We start from the raw sequence: 20,077 nt of genomic DNA, 5'->3' as shown, positions 1-20,077 counted from the left end.
AAAATCATGCAGTTGAGGCTTCAAAAGAGATAGGTACTTTCAAAGTTTGAGAATTTGAATCCTGTCAATGATCTTTCAAGTAGACTTCAATATTTCTACTCTTCAACTCAGATATTGGGAATTCTAAATAATTGCTATCAAAAGGTTGAAGCGTTTATAGCAAAAATATAAAAGATGCATAGAAATAAAGGACTAAATGGAAATGGTGCTTTCTACATTACTTTTAACAATCTGGACCATTTATTGAGTAATAAACCCTCATAATGCTTTCACCAAGCACAACCTACTCCTAGAAAAGATGATGGCATATAGTTCGACCACAAAAAGCTTCAAACTCTCACCTCCCAACTTCTTATTTTCCGAGTTGTATCTAGTTTCAGCTGCAAATATTCGGCTTTTGTGCTTTTCAGTTTGCTGATTGCTTTTAGGAGCTTTACCTGTGGGCAAAAATGGGTGTTAGTTTATTCAGTTGGATAACTCTTCACCACATCTAACAGAAATCATAGGTTTTCGGATAATTAGAATAACGTTGAGTATTTGGTGAGCCCTTACGTGCTGAGAGATAGCATGTAGACAATTATCAGTCCAATAACACAGTTGATCTCCATGGAAATTTGCAAAGCTAGTAAGATGTTTACCATTGTTTCTGTGTTATAAAAATCAATTCTTTGGATGGGATTAAGTAAATTGTCTGAGGGATCAATTGTTATTCGATTCCATATTGGTTAAGGAAAGATGTAGCAGAACAATGCCCACTTCTTTCTCCCACCACAGTCAAAGTAATTATCATATGTACCTTGGAATGTTTGTTAATCTAAATCTCTCACTAGGCTTCACTCACAGACTTTCATTTCTAAATAGTTAACAACCCCGCTATATCTTTAACTATGTCCCTACCCTATACTTGTGGAAGTCATGTGAACTTCAGAAACTGATGGCTCTAATTTATTTTGAGAAGAATAATATTCTCATGTCAAAATTTGTCCTTATTAACCAATAGAAAACATTCAGTTCCCAGTCCTCTTCTGAGGTAAGATTCATTCTCTCAACCGTGATCAAGGTTTAAGGCCTAAATTCTACTCTGTGTCTTCATTTATATTTCTTTCCACACATCCTCTAGCCTAGGCATGGTGCCAAGGAAGCTTTGTTTTCTGTGTCCCTGTCTAATGTCCTGAGTATAGGACACCCTAGCTTATCTCCAACATTTAATGACTTTTCCACCACGTGAGGGATAGATACCAGGCAGTCTTCAATTTTCTGTTTGCTAACTTCATCATTTTCCAACAAGGGTGAGACAGTAAGAATGATCCAGGTATATACTATTAGCTTGAGTGTAACTGGGAGGGTGTCCTTTTAGCATGCACTCCAAAAATGGAAACAAAAATCTCATTCCAAAGGAAATTCTACTTCCAGAACTTTCACCAGTGAGATCTATAAATAATTCAAAGATATCCGAATACCCTTTGCAATTATACCAATAAAGTCCAGGAAAGGATGAACTTTCATGCACAATTTCTGAGTGCAACAGTACTCTAATATGAAAATCAGTTAAGAAGAAAACCTAAAGATAATATTATAAACCAACAGTAGTGAACACAAACCTAAAAATACTCAACAATATCTTAGCCAAAGAAATTCAATAGAGTACACTGTTAGGATCATATGTCATGTACTCATTTGCTTTTACACATATGAAAGTGAAAAAACACTGTATCATAGCAACAGAAAGATAAGATTCAAACAACTATATTTCAATTGAGACAAAAAAACCAAATGATGAGATTCAACATTCTTTTATGAAAAAAGTGCTTAATACAACCAGGATAGAAAAGTTCTTAGAGACAATGCCTGAACTTTGTTTGCATTGACACCATTGCAGGTGAGACCAGACTCAGGCTGACATCGCTGGACCCACTCTGGGAAGGGAGGCAGAACCCTCCTTTCCGGCTAGGTCCCAATAGCCTCTACACCTGACCTGGACTATATTAGCAGGCTCACACCCAGCTTCTGGAGCACATGCCACCTATGCGGCTGCTCAAAAGACATACACAGCAAATCACACACTGCTCTTAATTATAATTCTAGTCATTCACTGATGAGAAGCAGAGACGAGAGCAATCCCCAGCCTAATACCTCAGCACTTTCCAGGGTATCTATCTACAAAGACTCCCCCAGAACACTAGAAAACCAATGGTAAAGACCCTCTCACTTCACTGATTGAAAATAATATCCTTGAAGGCACAAACAACAATCAGCTTTCTAAATCCTCAGTGACTTTTTGCCAGTGCCACCATGATAAAGATGTTTAATGAGCTCAAAGAAATGTGGCACAGGTATTCAGCAAAGCCCAAGAAAGTCTAAGAGTCAAAATGAGAAAACTCCTCCATTCAGTAATAGCAGGAATAAAGAACAGAGTAAGTTACATTATAAAAAAAAATCCTCAACAGAAAGTCCTAACAGCCGAATTTCTGTAGCTGAGTAAAAGATCAAGAAGCTACAATATTAGGTGGAGCTGAAAACTGCTAGTAAATGAGGAAACTGCTAGTAAACAATATAGTGTTGATAATAGTCTAAAAGGAAATAAACGGTATACCATGGAACTCTAGGATGAGTACAAGAGAACAATATATGAATCACCATAGTCACTGAAGAATAGGAAAGCAAAATTTCCTGAATAAATATTAGGTAAAGAAATCATTGATAAGAATTTCTCAGAGTTGAGGAATACAGGATCTGAGATCCAAGGGACCTGAAGGCTCCAGTGAAAATATTCTCAACTAGGAAAACTTGATCACTTGATCCAATGACATCCCGATACTCATCGATTACCTAGAGCGGGTACCAGTAAAATCTTCGTTTGTCCCTGTCACGTGCTACTGTAGCCCAATGGTGTCTGCTAGTTCTAGGCACATGAAGAGCCTCAAACCGATCATTCAGAGTTTTGACGAATCAGTCTGACAATCTTGTAGGTGGGCCGCCTTGAATCTTTTGACATCCCACGAATCCAGTTGGTAATGGCTCTAGTCCAGCGGTTGTCTCCAAATCTCATTACATGCTCAGCCCATCTGATTTTTGACACGTTGGCAAACAAGACAGCATCCCTGATTCTTGACCGTTGACAGAGGTCAGAACTCCAGATTCTTTCTCTCATTTGAGTGAAGCGTGATACTCTAAGCATAGCTCTTTCAATTCCTCTTAGGGAGACCCAAATCGCATTCTCATTCTGTTTTTGTAGGACCCAGGCCTCTGAGGAGTATGTTAATGCAGGAAGAACAGTGGAATTGAAGAGATATGTCCAGAGCTAGAGGTTCTTTGTCCTCTTAGCTATTTCTTCAACACTCTTGAAGGCATTCCAAGCCACTCTCTTCCTCCTGCTCAACTCAGGTGCCAGGTCATTTGTCAGGTTGACTTCTCAACCTAGGTACTCATAACTGTTGCATTCAGAGATGTTCATTCCGTTGAGAGAGAATGGAACATCAAGAACGAGACCATTTCTCATAAACATTGTCTTTGTGAGATTCAGCTATAGTTCGACCTTTCCACACTCACGGTCGAATTCGGCCAGCACTTGTGCTGCTTGGCTAATATTTGGTGTTATTAGAATGAAGTCATCAGCAAAGTGGATGTGGTGTAGTTGCTGATCGTTTATCTTCACTTCCATTCCTTCCCATTCCAGTTGTCGCATGACATTGTCGAGGGTGGCACTGAAGAGTTTTGGTGAAATCGTATTCCCCTGCCAAACCCCTCTCTTTCCTTTCCCAGAAAAAGAGAAGGAAAGTACAAAAAAAATTTCCAAGCACGGCTTCAGCATTAACTTTGAAGAGTTGATACCAGTAACTAGGGAAACAAAGATCACATATCACAGATCATCCTGTTATTCGTCGATTGCCTCGAGCAGGCCCCAGTAACGTCTCCTTCATCCTAGCCCTGAGATTATATTCAAGGCTCTTTAGGAGAATGAGACCCATCATTGTTACTGGTATGTGGCATATTGGGTACGTCACGGGGAGTTTGCCAGACTCTGCCGTGTGGGCAGGCTACATTCGGTAGCCTGCCAGTTTGACAAAGTAGAAATGAGATGTGATAGTAAGATGTCGCGCGGCCGCAAATGCGGCTGCACGTTTCCCGGGAGCTGGTTTTATAGTCTGTGAGTCTTGGCCGCTGATGGGATTACACGGTGCCAGGGGGCCAGTTGGTGGGTGTGACCCCCGCCTACTGGAATTTGGAGGATCTGGGTGGAGGATTCTCGACTCCAATCCGAGTAGGCTTGGAGATCTCGGCCCCAGAACCCACGTGGCTTTGTACCTCTGCCTCTTCAGGTGTGAGGAGAGTAGTCTCAGCATGGTGGTAGCTGGTCCTGGAGGTCTTCGGCTGCCGGGGCCCTGGTTAGGGCAGGGAGGAAAGCTCAACCCGCTCCCCTCCAAGGGGCCCCGGCGAGGAATAGCCAGGCGCGGGGGCAGGAGACTGCACTGTTCTCCCTCTGGGAGCTGGTTTTTATAGTCTCTGAGTCTTGGCCGCTGAAGGGATTACACGGCGGCAGGGGGCCAGTTGGTGGGTGTGACCCCCGCCTACTGGAATTTGGAGGATCTGGGTGGAGGATTCTCGACTCCAATCTGAGTAGGCTTAGAGATCTCGGCCCCGGAACCCACGTGGGAAACAAAAACAAGCAAAAATTACTTGGGAGTATGTGGATCAAAAAAGAAATTTCTCCAGGGTCAAAGTAAATGTCAGTGAAACAAAAAGACATCCTATATACAAGGAGAAACTATCATAACTCCTATATCTAACAAGATGTTAATGACCAAGATTTATAAAGAAATCATAGAATACTCCAGGTACCATTCCCAAGAACAACATTGAAAAAGACAAGTGAATACAGATTACTCCCTTTTGCTACTGTTCCAGATACCACTCTAAAGTGCTCAGAGCTTTCTCCTGGTTTCGTGCATAGGAATCACTTCTGATGGTGCTTGGGGAACCATATGACGAATCTGGAATTTGAACTGGAGTAAGGATGGATGATGCCATTCTTTTTTTTTTTTTTAATGTAGGAGTATTGCTATTTATTCAGCCACTGATTTGCAGATTGAATTGGGCATGAACTCCATCTTACTTTTTAAAAATTTTTTATAATTGTATTTATTGAATAACTGAGAGAAGTTACAAAGCTTTCAGGTTTACGTCTTGGTCATACAATGAAACACTCATGCCTTCACCGGTGCCCATTCTGATCCCCCAAAACACCAGTATTCCCCCATCCTACACCCTGCCCCTACATGTGGGACAGATGATTTCCACATTACTCTTCCTCTACTTTAATTTCATTCAATATATTCACACCAGACCCACCATTATTATTTGGGATTTTACCCCAAAACTCAGATCTGATGAAAAGGAACAGTAGACAAGTTGTGTTCTATTGCTGGTAATGAATAACATATGATGCCGCGTGGCTGAAGTAGTGGCTGAGTGATTTTGAAATTCCGAAATTTAAACAATTAAATCTGGAGGGATTTCTTCCAAAACCTGCTGGGTTTCAAGATTTGTTCCTGAGTATCTTGGATCATGGCCATTAAGCAACCTGATCAGGAGCCAGAAAGGCCATTCATGGGCTGCCACTGCTTTCTTTCTGCACTATCTATCTGGTACTAAAATGCAGATTACAATACAAAAGACACAGAGATTGTTAACAGGCACCAAAAAAAATGCCTTCAGGAGTTAGAGAGTGGAGTTCAGCATATTTTACTGAGGATACTGTGACAAGTCACTTTTGCAGCAAGTGAGAGAAGACATTTGAAGCATATACTACAGTGAAAATAATTTCTGTCAAATAAATAAAACAGGTTTCAGAGGACCAGTAAATGAGGATTTTAGGAGGCTTTCTGGACCCCACACTCACCCAGTAACCTGGCCATGCATCTTGAACAGAAGCAGTGACATGTCCTTTGTGCTGTGGTGACCGCTCACAGCACCAGCAGAGGAGCTGACCATCATCTTCACAGAACAGGTGGAGCTGATCTCCATGTTCAGTACACATGTTCTCATTCATTTCCTTAAAGGTTTCGATCATACCTCTCAGTTGCTTGTTGGGCCGGAGACTACCACTTTGAAAAGGTTTCCGACACTGGGGACAGCGAAATATCCCTGGAGATGATGTATCAGAGCTTCGGTTCCCAGTAAAAGCCACCATGCATTGGTGGCAGTAGCTATGCCCACAGTTGATGCTTACGGGCTCAGTCATCAGCTCCAGGCAGATGGAGCAGGTAGCTTCCTCCCTCAACTTCTTGATAAATGTAGCTGAGGCCATGGTTTTTCTGGAAATTGGATCAAGAGGCAGAGAAGAAGCAGTCAGAAATTTCTAGTATCTGAGAAATGCACTTCTCTAGAATTTCTGGGCCTCCTGTGAGCTTGAAATCTCTCTGAGAGAGATATGGATTAGGATTGAGAAGATTCGTTTTATGGAACTGTGTTGTAAACAACTGTGGCACAATCACACTTGGTCCCTTAAACTGAGTATAATTAAAATGAAATAAAATCTAACTGCTATTATTGCATTGTTCACGGTTCACAGTTCACGGTTCTCCCGTTGTTCATCGATTTGCTCGAGCGGGCCCAGTAACATCTCCATTGTGAGACTTAATTGTTACTGTGTTTGGCATATCGAATACATCACCGGTAGCTTGCCAGGCATTGCCGTGTGGGCAAGATACTCTTGGCAGCTTGCCGGGCTCTCCGAGAGGGGCGGAAAAATTGAACTCGGGTCGGCCATGTTGGCTGTGTGCAAGGCAAACGCCTTACCCACTGTGCTATCACTCCAGCCCATTATTGCATTGTAATTGTTTATTATTTGCTAGAGTCTGTGGTGAAATGAGACGAGATCAAAATTTCATTTCATTTCTAGAAATATTTTGGACATGGGGCTCAGGAATAGTGAGAAAAGGACAGGCTTCCTCGCAAAAGTTGAAGCAAAGAAGAGAAACTCCTGGAGGGAGGGTAAGACTCCCATTCTGTGAAAAGGTACTCTATCACTACTAGTTGATTTCTTTGTAACTGGTGCTACAATTAGGTAGAGTTTGCAGGATTCCTCAAGAAAAAATCATGTCTGCACTGGATCATTAATTCCCAGTTCTTGTTACTTACTTCCACTGCAAATAATGATAAAAGGGATGGGTAAAAAGACCCAGGCCCCAAATGATAATAAGATTTTACCCCAACACTCAGATCTGATGAAAAGGAACAGTAGACACCTTGGTCATGGAGACCAAGATAATCAGACTCCCATAGCTTCAGTTGGAATAGAAGGGTGGGAGCTTGCAGCTGTCTTGGTCAAGAGCAAGGTAGAAGGGTCTGAACAGACCCCTTTGGGGTTTGTATGGTCTGTTGCCCAGTGGCCCATCTTGTCACACTCCTTTGTGTGAGTCAACTGACACACTGAAGAAGCTGTGTGCCCTTGCCATTAGCCTCTTTGACCTGAGGACAGAGAATTGAAAGAGGTAGGAGAAGAAGGGATTATCCTGAGAGCAGAGCTCCTGGAGACCAAGAGAGGTGACTGTCACTTACTTCTTCAGGCTAACCTGGTCTCCCAGAAGGACAGAGTAATTAGAACCCATCAATGTGACAGAAAACTGGAGCGGGTCAGTGAGAACAGACAGGGACGACAGGCCTCTGTTGATCCTGGCATTTTGTCTCCTGGTGTCCACCAGTGAGTACCCAAGATGGGAACACAGAGAATGACAAGGAATACAGGACTCTGCCCTTCATCCAGATAGATGGTTACAGCTTTGGGAGGCTCTTTCCTCTATTCTCACTGTTGAGTGTTTGTGAGGAGGGAATAGAGGCAGGATGAGGTAGAAAATAAATGCTTCTCTGACCTGACAGTGATGAGATATCGCGATCACTAATGCTGCTTTTTAAACTAAAGTTACATGTTAAAGCATCTTTGTCTAACTATAAGAACTATCTCTTTAGACTCATAGAGAATATATTCTGGAATGAAGATAACTTAGCCAAACTCACATGCCACCCCTGCAAGTTTTTTTTTTAATGACAAAGACTGTGTCTGTTGTCCTGAACAAGTTCTAGTGGAATTTCTTTTGAGAATAAAAGCATTCTAAGTAATGCATAAAAGAGAAATTTGGGGATGGGAGAGATGGGATAGTTGGTATTGTTTTTCTCTGTGAGAAGGATTAGCCCAAATATAATTTAAAGAATAAGGAGATTTGATCAAAGGGGTGTTCCATTTTATTACAACACCATCCAATCATTCTATTTCTTTTGTAAATGATCTAAGGAGGAGGCAGAGATACCTTATAGACTAGACTAATATTTTTCATCCTCCACTACACTCATTGTCACAGAGTTCTTGCCTCTTTCATAAACCAACTAGAGATTGAGAAAAAAAATACGAGAATATTCAGACAACTTATTGTCTCAGAATTAGTTAGAGCAATTTCCTCTCATTATTACTACCAGGTGGAGCAGAGATGACATAAAGGGGTCACAAGAGAGACAAAAGATCAAAATAAAGAAGACTAAAGGTATTGCCAGCTCCTGACCACTCTAAAGCCAGGCCAGCTCCACAGGAGTGCCCGGAAGTCCTCTCCACTCAAAACTTTCTGCTTCCATTGTGGCAAACTTGGTTGCCAGAAGGGCTAGTGTCCTTAATGCCCCAAGAAGTCTTGGATCCCACAAAGGAGTGTGACAAGATGGGGCACTGGGCAACGGACCATACAAACCCCAAAGGGGACTGTTCAGACCCTTCCACCTTGCTCTTGACCAAGACAGCTGCAAGCTCCCACCCTTCCATTCCAACTGAAGCTATGGGAGTCTTATCATCTTGGTCTCCATGACGGCAAGCCAGACCAAGTCACAGAGCTGACTCTTTAGCCTTAATGTCCTTCCAGAACCCGTTTTTCTTCTCTTTCATTCTAATGGAAATTGTGAGGCTTAGTGTAAGGGAGAGAAACCCTGAACCTATGTGGAGGGCAGTGGACACTCTGATCGTGGACGAAGTATCTTTTTATTCTGGCCATCATTTCCTTTGAGGTACAGAAGTTCTGAGTTTGAAGTAATCCCATTTGTTTATCTTTCCTTCGGTTTGCTTGACTGTTGGCATTGGATTCTTAAAATGAACTCTAGCTTCAAAGTAGTACACAGTTTTACCTATATTTCTCAATACATCTTATGGACATTGGTCGGATATAGAGGTCTTTAATCCATTTTGATTTGAGTTTTGTGCATGATGTTAGAAAAGTGTATACTTATTATTACTTTTATTGTCATTATTTTGCCTGTAACTGACTAGTTTTTCCATCACCACTTGTTGAAGAGACATTCCTTCCTCCACTTTTTATTTTTTTGTTTATTAACTGAAGATTAATTTTCCATATGCCTGATGATATCTCTGGATTCTAATTTCTATTAAATTGATCTGAGAGTCTGTTCTTATTACAGCACCACACTGTTTTAACTATTACAGCTTTATTGAACTGTATGAAATTGGGTAAATGAAGCATTCCATTTCTATTTTTTGCTAGGATTGCTTTTCTCTATTTGGTGAGGAATTTTCTAGTTATAGTGTGGCATTTTTAGTTACAATGTTGCTTCCCCTTTAACTCATTTGATCAGGTCCTGTCATCGTCAAGTCAAACAAGATAAAAAAGATATTTGACATGAAAAAGTACTTTACAAAATATACCCTCATATTTTTTCAATATGTGATTTCTAATAAAAAGTGTCAAAAATCATGTTAACAGAACCTATTATGAATACTTGTAATTGTTTCATAATAATAGTTGCAAGCACGAGTGAATACATGAACTTTTTTGTTTTTGTTTTTTTTTTAGTACTGAATCAACATCCTAATTCAGTTTTACATTGATCTCCTCACTAGAAGTATCTCACCATAAATCAATTGTGACTCTTCCTTCCACCTTCTCTGGTCAGTCCTGGGGCAGGATTCACGAGGTTGGTCAGTGTCTGCACTTACTCTCTCACAAGGGTTCAGCTCAGATTAGTGACCAACATGTCAGGAACAGTCATGTCCTTTTGATGTTCTTAATGTAGAGGACAGAGATGGTCATCTGAGCTCCCCCAGGATAAACCAGTCATCAAGGCAGCCAGAGGGACAGAGTGTCCTTTCAGGTCACCCTACCTGACCTGAGGGAATGAGAATTCAAAGAGCATCCAGGAGAACAGGTGGTTCGGATGTGAACAGAGCTCATGGAGAATCAGAAGGTGACTCAGGCACCTCCAGAACTTCAGGGTGACCGGAAGAGAGAATGTTGGCAGCTCCAGCATGTAGTGAGGTGTGGAGCAAAGGGGATGGACTAGTCTGTGGGCTACACTGACTGCTGGTCCCTCAGAGTTCACCATGTAGGACCTCACTCGCAGAGACAGGGGAGCGGGGTTAGGAGCTCGACTATGTCCTGCCCCCAGAGTTTCAGATGCTTTTGGATCTTGGCATGTGCTCCAATTCCCACTGAGAGAGTTGGAGGGGAGGGGATTAAAGAAAGGATAGGTAAAGGTAAAGGTAAAGGCCCTCACGTTGATCATCGATTTGCTCGAGCGGGCCCAGTAACGTCTCCATTGGAGACTTTGTTGTTACTGTGTCTGGCATATCGAATACCTCGGTAGCTTGCCGGGCTCTCCGAGCTCTCCAGGCTCTCTTCCTGGGCGGTGGAATCGAACTCGGGTCGACCATTTTGGCCGCTTGTAAGGTGAACGCCCTACCCGCTGTGCTATCACTCCAACCATAAAGGATAAAGCATAACAACAAACGTTCCCTTCAACAGACAGTGCTGAGATGAAAAAGGAGGATTCAAGTGAAGTTACTAGAAAGACAATTTCTCTCGAATAATAGGGCTCTTCCCTTGGAGACAGAAGAATCTCCTCTAGAAACTTTCATCAAAGGCCAGTTACTTCCTCTGAGGGGAGCTGTGGTCTGGGGAGAAGACCCTCCCCTCCTCTGAGGCCTGAAGGGTGACATGGGGCCTTCCTGGGCCTCACATTGCTGAGAGGAGACTTGGAGACTCACAAAAGCAAAACGTTAAGAGAACAGGAAAGCAAAGTCCAGACCTGCCCCCCCAACACACACACACACACACACACACACACACACACACACACACACACACTCACAAGCACACGCACACACAGCAAAATGCAGCCTGGACTGTCAGTTACCTTCTCTACACAGCAGACAGCACAAGCTTCTTCCCTGATGTCTCCTCTGTAGCTGAGATTCACTTTCGCCTGGCAAGGAAGTTCACTCCCACTGGATTAAACCCAGAAACGAAACCAGAAACCACTGCGGGGGCGGGGGGGGGGGGGGGGGCGGCGCAGGAGGGGGGAACCCTGTAGGGTTGGGGCAGGAAGTGAAAGAAGTTGCCACAGCTCAGCTCCCACACTCTGACTTCAGATCTCATCTTGGCACTTTTGCCACAAAGGCCCATGGGAATGCAGGAGTCGTCCTAGTTGGCTTTGCTCTTTGTTCTTCTAGGTCCCTGTTGTTTGAAGCATCCCAGGAGGATGTGGGGAAGTGGGTGTGGCCAGAACAGGGCTCTGGGCAATGGGCACAGGCCCAGCCCAACCACTCCCCCTGTCTCTGCTCTGTCTCCTTCCTTCACACTGTCCCTCTGCAGGATTCAGTGCTCAGGACAGCACAGGAACGACTTATGGCCAGAGGGAGTGTTGTCAGCTGGGAGCCATCACTCTGTGCTGTGGGGGAAAGGCACAGCTGTAAGGCCTTTGTGGATTATCTCCGGTGGGGAACACACCCCGGAAGTACTCTGAGATGACTCGGGTGATGCTCTAGGGCCAGACAGTGAATTAGTATCAGCCACATCTGAGGCCAGAGCCTTAAACCTTGAACCCTTTTGTTTAGGTCTTTGTTCTTAGTTTTGGAAAAAAGTCTTCATGGTGTTACCCTAGTACCTGAGCCAGAGAACACTCTCACCAACAGTGAATGCGGATTCCTCTGTCACCGCAGCCCACCAGCAATATCTGCCCTGCAATCTTTTTTGATATGTGACACTCTCAGTAGTGGGAGATGAGATTTTATTATTTTTTGGATTTGCATTTTGATACAAGGTGACAAAGAACACTTTTTTCTAAGTGTGATCATTTGCCATATGTTTTCTTGAGGCGAATGTCTATTAATCTTCTTCCCCATTTTGAGAAGGATCATTTGTGGTTGTTGTAGTTGAGCTTTGTGAGTTCATATCAACTGGTTCTATACCTAGGGATCCCACCTGGTGGCTCAGGGGATTATATGGAGTGCTGGATATAAAACTTGGGTTGTTGGACTAGAGTGATAGTAAAAAAAGATTTTAAAAGAGAACTTGAACAAGGAACTTTTTAGAAAAAATGGGTTCCAAAATGAAGCTGTCATGAACTGGTCCCCTCAGGCACACTCTTATCTGAAAATGTGCACAAAGTAAAAATTAAATGAGTGAGTGAAAAGACAAACTGAGGCCTAATCCCCTCCTTCTGAGCAGGTCACCTCCAAATCTCTTGACCTCTGCATAGCAAATAAGCCTTAAGTCCTACCTTCCATACTGGAACAGAGAGATATGTAATTCCTGGAATGTTGCATCTCATCAGATCGCTATTTTGTCCTGAGTGGTGTCATTTGGTCAGAGAAAACCTTACAGAACGTGTTTTGAAAACATACCTATTTGACTTTTAAAACAGCTGAAAATAAAACTCTTTTGAAAAAAAAAGGTTCAGACCTATTTCTCTGGTGTATGCTTCCTAATAAAAACTTTCAACAATCTTGAGAACAAGAACTATCATGAAAATGTAAAATTATTTCAGGATTGGTTCTGCTAGTTCAGTGTGCAAATATCAATTTTGTACTATATCCATTATTGAACCACTATCCAAACCCAGTATTACTCTGGATCTTGTCTCTATGTGAAGCATCTCACTCTAAGTCAGTTGTGAGGTTTCCCTCACCTTTCACTGGGCAGGACCCTCCAGGTTGGTCACTGTCTGCACTGACTCTCTCATTCAGGACTGCAGCTCAGATAATTCACCAACATGCCAATGGTCACAGGAGTCTCTACCCTTCTCATGCTTTTGCTGATATAATTGCAGCTTTCCTTATTCCCTCCCACTGGGTTCCTATGGTACCAAACAAGCAGAGAGAACCCGAACGTCCTGAGCTCCTGTCATCCTGCTTACTGGCCTGTCAGGGTGTCTTGGAACTTCAAGATCTGAAATCATGGAGAGGGAAGGAGAGGAGACACGCTATGCAAAATATGCACTGAGATAACTATATCTCACTTTATTCCACTATTGTGCACACACATTATCTTTAGTGTTACTGCTTGAATGTACATTATTTGAACACAGTGTTTAATCATTACAAATGTTTGAGATAATATTATAGATATGTGGAAATAGCCAGGAAGGAATAAGATCCAATTTCTTGGATTTGCCAAGTATTTTCTCTGCTGGTTTCACTATAGGGAGATTTTCCTTTTTTCTTAATCATTTCCGGAAATCCAGAGGAAAGAAAAATATGAATAAATATGAACATGAATAAATATAAATATGAAAAATATGAATACACCTCAAAAAAAGGATGAGAGAAGGAGACCTTTGGGAAGGTGTAGATGTGGGAACCAGTAGTGGCATTGTAGAAGGATATGATCCCAGGGTCTATCACTGTCTAAAACAATCACTAAAACGTCAGGCTCGTTTCTCAGACGAATGAAGGTTGGGGAAGAAGTAAAAACACCTCTTGTCCTTTCTCTGTCTGATGGCCCAGAATCCAGACGGAGGCTTTTGTACTATGCTAATGTCCCTGGGCACATTTTCCAGACAAACTCCTACAGCCCCCTCTGCTCCTGCTCCCATCTCCACTTCAAAGTAATGTCTTTCTGAGGTGAAGTGCTCATGGCCCAGCATGCAGATTATGTCTATTACATTTGCCACAAGTTTGAGATTCTATGAAGTGTCTTGGGAAAATTGTACTTCTCTCTTTGTCAAAATGAATTAATAAAATTTTAGTCTTTTTTATTTATATATATACTTTTTTATTTTTTATTCGTGAATCACTATGATGTACAGTTACAAACCAACAAACTTTCATGCTTGTGTTTCAGTTATACAATGATGGAGTGCCCATCCCTCCACTAGTGCCCATTCTCCAACACCAATGGTCACAGCATCCCTCCCACCACCCCCACCCCGTCCTCTCCAACCCTCCCCACCTCTGTGGCAGTGTCTTCCCTTTTGCTCTCTCTCTTTCTCTCTCTCTCTCTCTCTCTCTCTCTCTCTCTCTCTCTCTCTCTCTTTCTCTTTTGGGTGTTGTGGTTTGCAATAGAGGTAATAAGTGGCCATTAAGTCTACATTCAGCACGCATATCCCATCCTGAGAGGGCCCTCCCAGCACCCTTTACTTGGTGGTCTCTTCTCCCTCTGAGCTGCCTTTTCCACAAGCATGTGAGGCCAGCTACTAAGCTGTGGAGTAATCCTACTAATAATTATCTTTACTATTCTTGGGTGTTAGTCTCCTAATCTGTTACTTCATATTCCACAAATGAGTCCAATCTTTCTATGTCTGGCCCTCTCTTTCTGACTCATTTCACTTAACATGATACTTTCCATGTTGATCCACTATATGCAATTTTCATAACTTCATCTTTTCTAAGAGCTGCATACAATTCCATTGTGTAGATGTACCAAAGTTTCTTGAACCAGTCATCTGCTTATAGGCACTCAGGTTTTTTCCAGATTCTGGCTATTGCAAACAGTGCTGCAATAAATATATAAGTGCAGATGTCATTTCTACTATACTTTTTTGCATCTCCAGAATATATTCCCAGAAGTGGTATTGCTGAATCAAGTGGGAGATCAATTTCTAATTTTTTGAAAAGTGTCCATAACTGTTTTCCAAAAGGGCAGAACCAGTCGGCATTCCACCAGCTGTGAAGGAGAATCCCTTTCTCCCCACGTCCGCTCCAACAATGGTTGCTTTTGTTGCTTTGAATGTGGGCCGGTCCCTGTGATGTGAGATGATATCTCATTGTCATTTTTATCTGCATCTCCCTGATCATTACTAATGAAGAGCATTTTTTCATGTGTCTTTTTGCCATTCAGATTTCTTCTTTGAGAAAGTTTCTGTTCATTTCATTGCCCCATTTTCTGATGGGATTGGATGCTTTCTTTTTGTAGAGTTCAACCAATGCCTTGTATATCCTTGATATCAACCCCTTATCTGATTAGTACTGAGTGAATATCTTTTCCCATTCTGTAGGTTGTATCTTGGTATTCTGGTCACTGTATCTTTTGAGGTGCAGAAGCATCTCAGTTTAAGATAGTCCCATTTGTTTATCTCTGTTTCCACTTGCTTGGTCATTGGCTTGTCATCTTGGCGATACCTTTAGCTTCAGTGTCGTGGCGAGTTTTGCTGACCTTGTCTTCAATGTACCTGATGGAATGTAGTCTGATGCTGTGGTCTTTAATCCATTTTGATCCGACTTTTGTGCCTGGTATTATGTAGAGTCTTAGCCCAGTTTTTTGCATGTAGCTGTCCAGTTTTGCCACCAGCATTTGTTAAAGAGGCTCTCCGTGTTCCAATTCATATTTCTTGCTTCCTTATCAAAGATTAGATGATCATATATTTGAGGGTGTGTGTAAGGATATTCAACCCTGTTTCATTGGTCTGCGATTCTGCCTTTATTCCAGTAGCATCCTGTTTTAATTATAACCGCTTTGCAGTAGAGTTTGAGGTTGGTGAAGGTGATGCCTCCCATCTTCTTTTTCCCCAAGAATTGTTTTAGTTATTCATGGGGATTTGTTGTTCCATATGAATTTCAGGATTCTTTGATCCATTTCTTTGAAGAATTTCATGGGTATCCTTATAGAGATCTCATTGAATCTGTATAATGTTTTGGGGAGTAGTGCCATTTTGGCAATGTTAATTCTCCCAATCTTTGCATAGGGGATATGTTTCCATTTTCTCGTGTCCTCTTTTATTTCATAAAGTAGCATTGTGTAGTTTTCTTTGTACAGCTCCTTAACATTTTTAGTTAAGCATATTTCGAGTTACTTGATTTTCTGAGGTATGATTGTAAACGGAATTGCTTTATTCATATCACATTCTTCACTCTCATTGTTTGTGTATAGGAAAGTTATGGACTTTTGTATATTGATTTTATAGCCTGTGAATTTACTATGAAACTCTGTTGTTACTAGGAGTTTCTTGGTAGAGGTTTTAAGGTTCTCTAAATATAGTGTCATGTCATCTGCGAATAGTGAGAGCTCGATTTCTTCCTTTCCTATCTGATACCCTTAATATATTTTTATTGCCTAATCGCTATTGCTAGTACTTCCTCTACTATATTTAACAGAAGTGGTGAGATTGGGCATCCTTGTCTTGTCTCTGATCTTAGAGGGAAGTCTCTTCGTTTTTCCTCATTGAGGATAATGTCTGCTATAGGTGTGTGGTAGATGGCTGTGACTATATTGAGGAAAGAACCTTAAAAACCCATTTTGGTGAGAGATTTCATCATAAACTTGGCTGAATCTTGTCAAATGCTTTCTCTGCATCCATCGATATGATCATATGGTTTTTATCTCTTATTTTGTTGATATGATGGATTATGTTGATTGATTTCCGAATGTTAAACCATCCTTGCACCCCCGGGGTGAATCCCACTTGATCATGTTGTATGAACTTTTTGATGAGTTGCTTGATTCTATTTACTAATATTTTGTTGAGCATCTTTGCATCCAGGTTCATCAGAGATATTGGCCTATAGCTTTCTTTATTTGTGCTGTCTTTGTTTCTTTTGGTATTAGGTGTGTAAACTCACACAAGAGGGGCACGGCACACAGCGGTGGTGGCTCTATCTCTCCCGCCACCCGCGTTTGGTAGTCTCACCCTTCTCCCACCCAGGGAGGTCGATGGCGATCGTCAGGCGGAGGAAGGAAACCAGTACCAGGCTGGTTGGTATTAGTTGCAGTTTAATCCATTCCTCTCTCCATCTACACCAGTCTCTCTTGTCTGTCTCTGCTTCTGTCTCTGGTCCACTCTGCCCAACCTACAGTCTCATTATATCTCTCTTCAAGAGGAATTGGGGGAACAATTACACATAGGTGTGGTCACAATCAATAGGGGTAGAAATCAATAGGGGTAGAAATCTTAGCCTCAGGAAAAGCTGCTCCTAAGACAGATCCTTTCTCAGCAGGAGGATCCACCCTAGAGTGGAGACCCAAGGGTGTGTCATTCCTCTCCTTGTCCCACAAGCATATAAGCATATATAATATAAATCATTTTGTATGGATATAGTAAGAAATATCTTAAACTTATAGATTTGCTCTCCTAGGGCCATCTCGATCTCAGACTACAGTGCTCAGGCCAGATAGTCTTTCCCACCCCTAGCAGGATCCTAGTTTCATCATTATTTTTGGATCATGACAGCATTTGTCTATGATCAAACTCTTATAGTTAAGAATCGTGGCACTTTGGCCTGGCCCATTTCGCTGCCAGGGTAGCTCACCGCTTGCCCTGGGTCCATTCAGTCCCTCTTTTGGACCCTGCTTTTGCGGTGTTAGTAACTAAGGGCAACTGAGGCTTAAGTCGAGAAAGCAGATGCCCGGGAGTGAATAATATACAAGGCCAATTAAATCCTAAATTACAAAGCATAATGTTAACGGTCTTCCTGTATCTATACAAAAAGGATATTACTTTAAAGTAAACTGTTCATAAGGCATAAGGAGAGGAGAAAGGCAATATTTCACTCATACATATAAAATCATAGATTTCTGGGAAACTGATCTTACAAATTAACAAAGTCTGATTAAGGGGAAAGCTGATTAACTGGGTGGGAAGAAGAGCATAGGGAAGACTGTTTACAGATAAGCACAATGGAAGTGCCTCAGGAGCACTGTGATGGGTGTAACCAGAGAAAGCTAAGCTTCTTGTGGAAGAACAAAGCAATGTTACCCTACAATTAGGGAAACTGTATTGGAGAGTTTCTGTTTCTTCAATTTCCTGGAAAAGCTTGAGAAGAACTGGCAATAAGTACTCTTTAAATGTTTGTAAAAATTTGCTAGTGAATCCAACTGGACCTGGGTTTTTGTTTTGGGAATACTTTTGATTACAGTTTCAATTTTTTTTATATTAATAGATATATTCAGGCACTCCAGATCTTCTTGTTTCAAGTTTGGGAGATAATAGGAATCCAGGAATTTATCCATTTCTTCTAGGTTTTCTTGTTTCATGCCATAGAGACTTTCAAAGTAGTCTCTGATGATCTTTTGCATACCTTGCTTTCTGTTGTGATGTCCCTCCTTTCATTTCTGATTCGGCTTATTAGGGTTCTCTCTATATCTCTTTCTTTGTGACTCTTGCTAGTGGTTTATCAATCTTGTATATTTTCTCAAAGACCCAGCTCTCAGTTTCATTGATCTTTTGGATTGTTTTTTGGGTTTCCATCTCTGCTCCAAGTTTTGTTCTTTCTTTCTTTCTGCCTGATTTGGGCTCCTTTTGTTGGTTCTTTCCTAAGGTCTTGAGCTGTGAAGTCAAGTTATTTATGTGGGCCTTTACTTTCTTCCTGAGGAATGCTTGCAGAGTTATAAACTTTCCCCTTAACACAGCTTTAGCTATGCCATAAATTCTGGTAGTTCATGTCTTCATTGTCATTGGTTTCCAGATATTTTTTTTATTTCTTCCTTGACTTACTTCCTGACCCACTCGTTGTTCAACATTGGTTTGTTTAATTTCCAGGTGTTTGATTTGGTTCTCCGCATCTGTGTGTGAATAACTTCTATCTTCAGTGCATCATGGTCTGGGACAGGTAGCAGACTGGGTGCGGCGCTGGAGAATGTGTTAGGATCACTAATAAAAATTTTTTGGTCAAGAGTATCTGGATCAGAAGACACATTGACTGGAAAAAGAGGGGAAAAGAAAGATATAAGACTTTATTTGATATTTTAATTTTCTTCCTTTTTTCTTTCTTTTTATTTTTCTGGAGTGGAGGCCACACCAGACAGTGCCAGGGCTTACTAATGTACTTAGGATTCATTGCCGGCAGTGTACTATTTGGGATGCTTTGGATTTGGTGGTGTGCCAGTCAAGCACTTTATCATAGTAATATATTCCAGCTTCAAAAGAATTACTTTGTATGTTTGTTTTTTGTTTGGAGGCCATGTTCAGTGGTACTCAGGGCTTAGTCCTGGCTCTGCACTTAGAGATCACTCCAGGCGGGCTTGGGGAATCAAAATATGGGTGCTCTATCCCTGTCTCTATCCCACCAGTTTTTTATTGATTTTTATTCTCTTTCTTTCTTTCCTCCTTTCTTTCTTTCTTTCTTTCTTTCTTTCTTTCTTCTTTCTTTCTTTGTCTCTTTCTTTCTTTCTTCCTTTTTTTTTTTTTTGGCTTTTTGGGTCACATTTGATGACAGGCGTTACTCCTGGTTCTGTACTCAGGAAAGACTCCTGGCTGTGCTCAGGGGACCAGATGGGATTCCTGAGATCAAAACTGGGTTGGCGACTTGCAAGGCAAATAGCATTCACGGTATCACCCCCTACACTTGCTTCTTAAAGGAAAAAATCCTTTTGATTCATTCATTGCAGTTTATTGAGCTAAGGATAACAGATTTGGGTATTCAATGCTTAACTCCAAACCCACCACCACTGTCAGTGTTCTTCAGAACATGCGTTAATATTTAGAGTATTTCATAAAATAAAGCTAGCCTATATTCAAACAAAAGTTCTGTTCCTATTATCTAAGCGTCATTTTGAGTTTCAGTTTGGAAAATCCGTGTAATCTCTATGTGTATCACTAGAGGCTGTTGGGGAAAACAGAGTGAACTAAATAATAGTTTTTATTAAAATGTCTCATTAATGAGAAGTTTCTGAGAATTCTTAGTAATAATATAACCATCATCTTTATCTCTAGTTTATAAAACCTAGGATTAGAACCCATCAGAATTTACATGGGTTCTGTCATTTCCAAGACTCATTTTCTTTTTGAGAATCATGGAATATTGAAGCAAAAACAAGAGTATAACAACTACAAATTCATTATCAGAAAAGTTAAAAAAGACAACCAATGTCATAGA

At 41.4% G+C, this 20,077-nt stretch overlaps 1 protein-coding gene across 1 annotated transcript in view; it reads right to left on the bottom strand.

The window, feature by feature from the left end:
• Positions 1–20,077, bottom strand: part of LOC130040476 (E3 ubiquitin-protein ligase TRIM38-like) — a 37,117-nt gene that overhangs the window by 13,737 nt on the left and 3,303 nt on the right. Inside the window, exons 2-3 of the mRNA XM_056132586.1 lie at positions 5,900–6,314; positions 342–437 (exon numbers count right to left, since the gene is read on the bottom strand). Of these exons, the coding sequence (XP_055988561.1) occupies positions 342–437; positions 5,900–6,307 (504 nt within the window). The 5' untranslated portion in view covers positions 6,308–6,314. The remainder of the gene's footprint in view (positions 1–341; positions 438–5,899; positions 6,315–20,077) is intronic.

This window comes from Sorex fumeus, unplaced genomic scaffold (genome assembly GCF_029834395.1).
Source record: "Sorex fumeus unplaced genomic scaffold, SorFum_2.1 ptg000094l, whole genome shotgun sequence".
Classification (NCBI taxonomy): Eukaryota; Metazoa; Chordata; class Mammalia; order Eulipotyphla; family Soricidae; genus Sorex; species Sorex fumeus.
The sequence above is the reverse complement of the archived record's forward strand: the minus strand, read 5'-3'. Positions and strand labels throughout refer to the sequence as shown.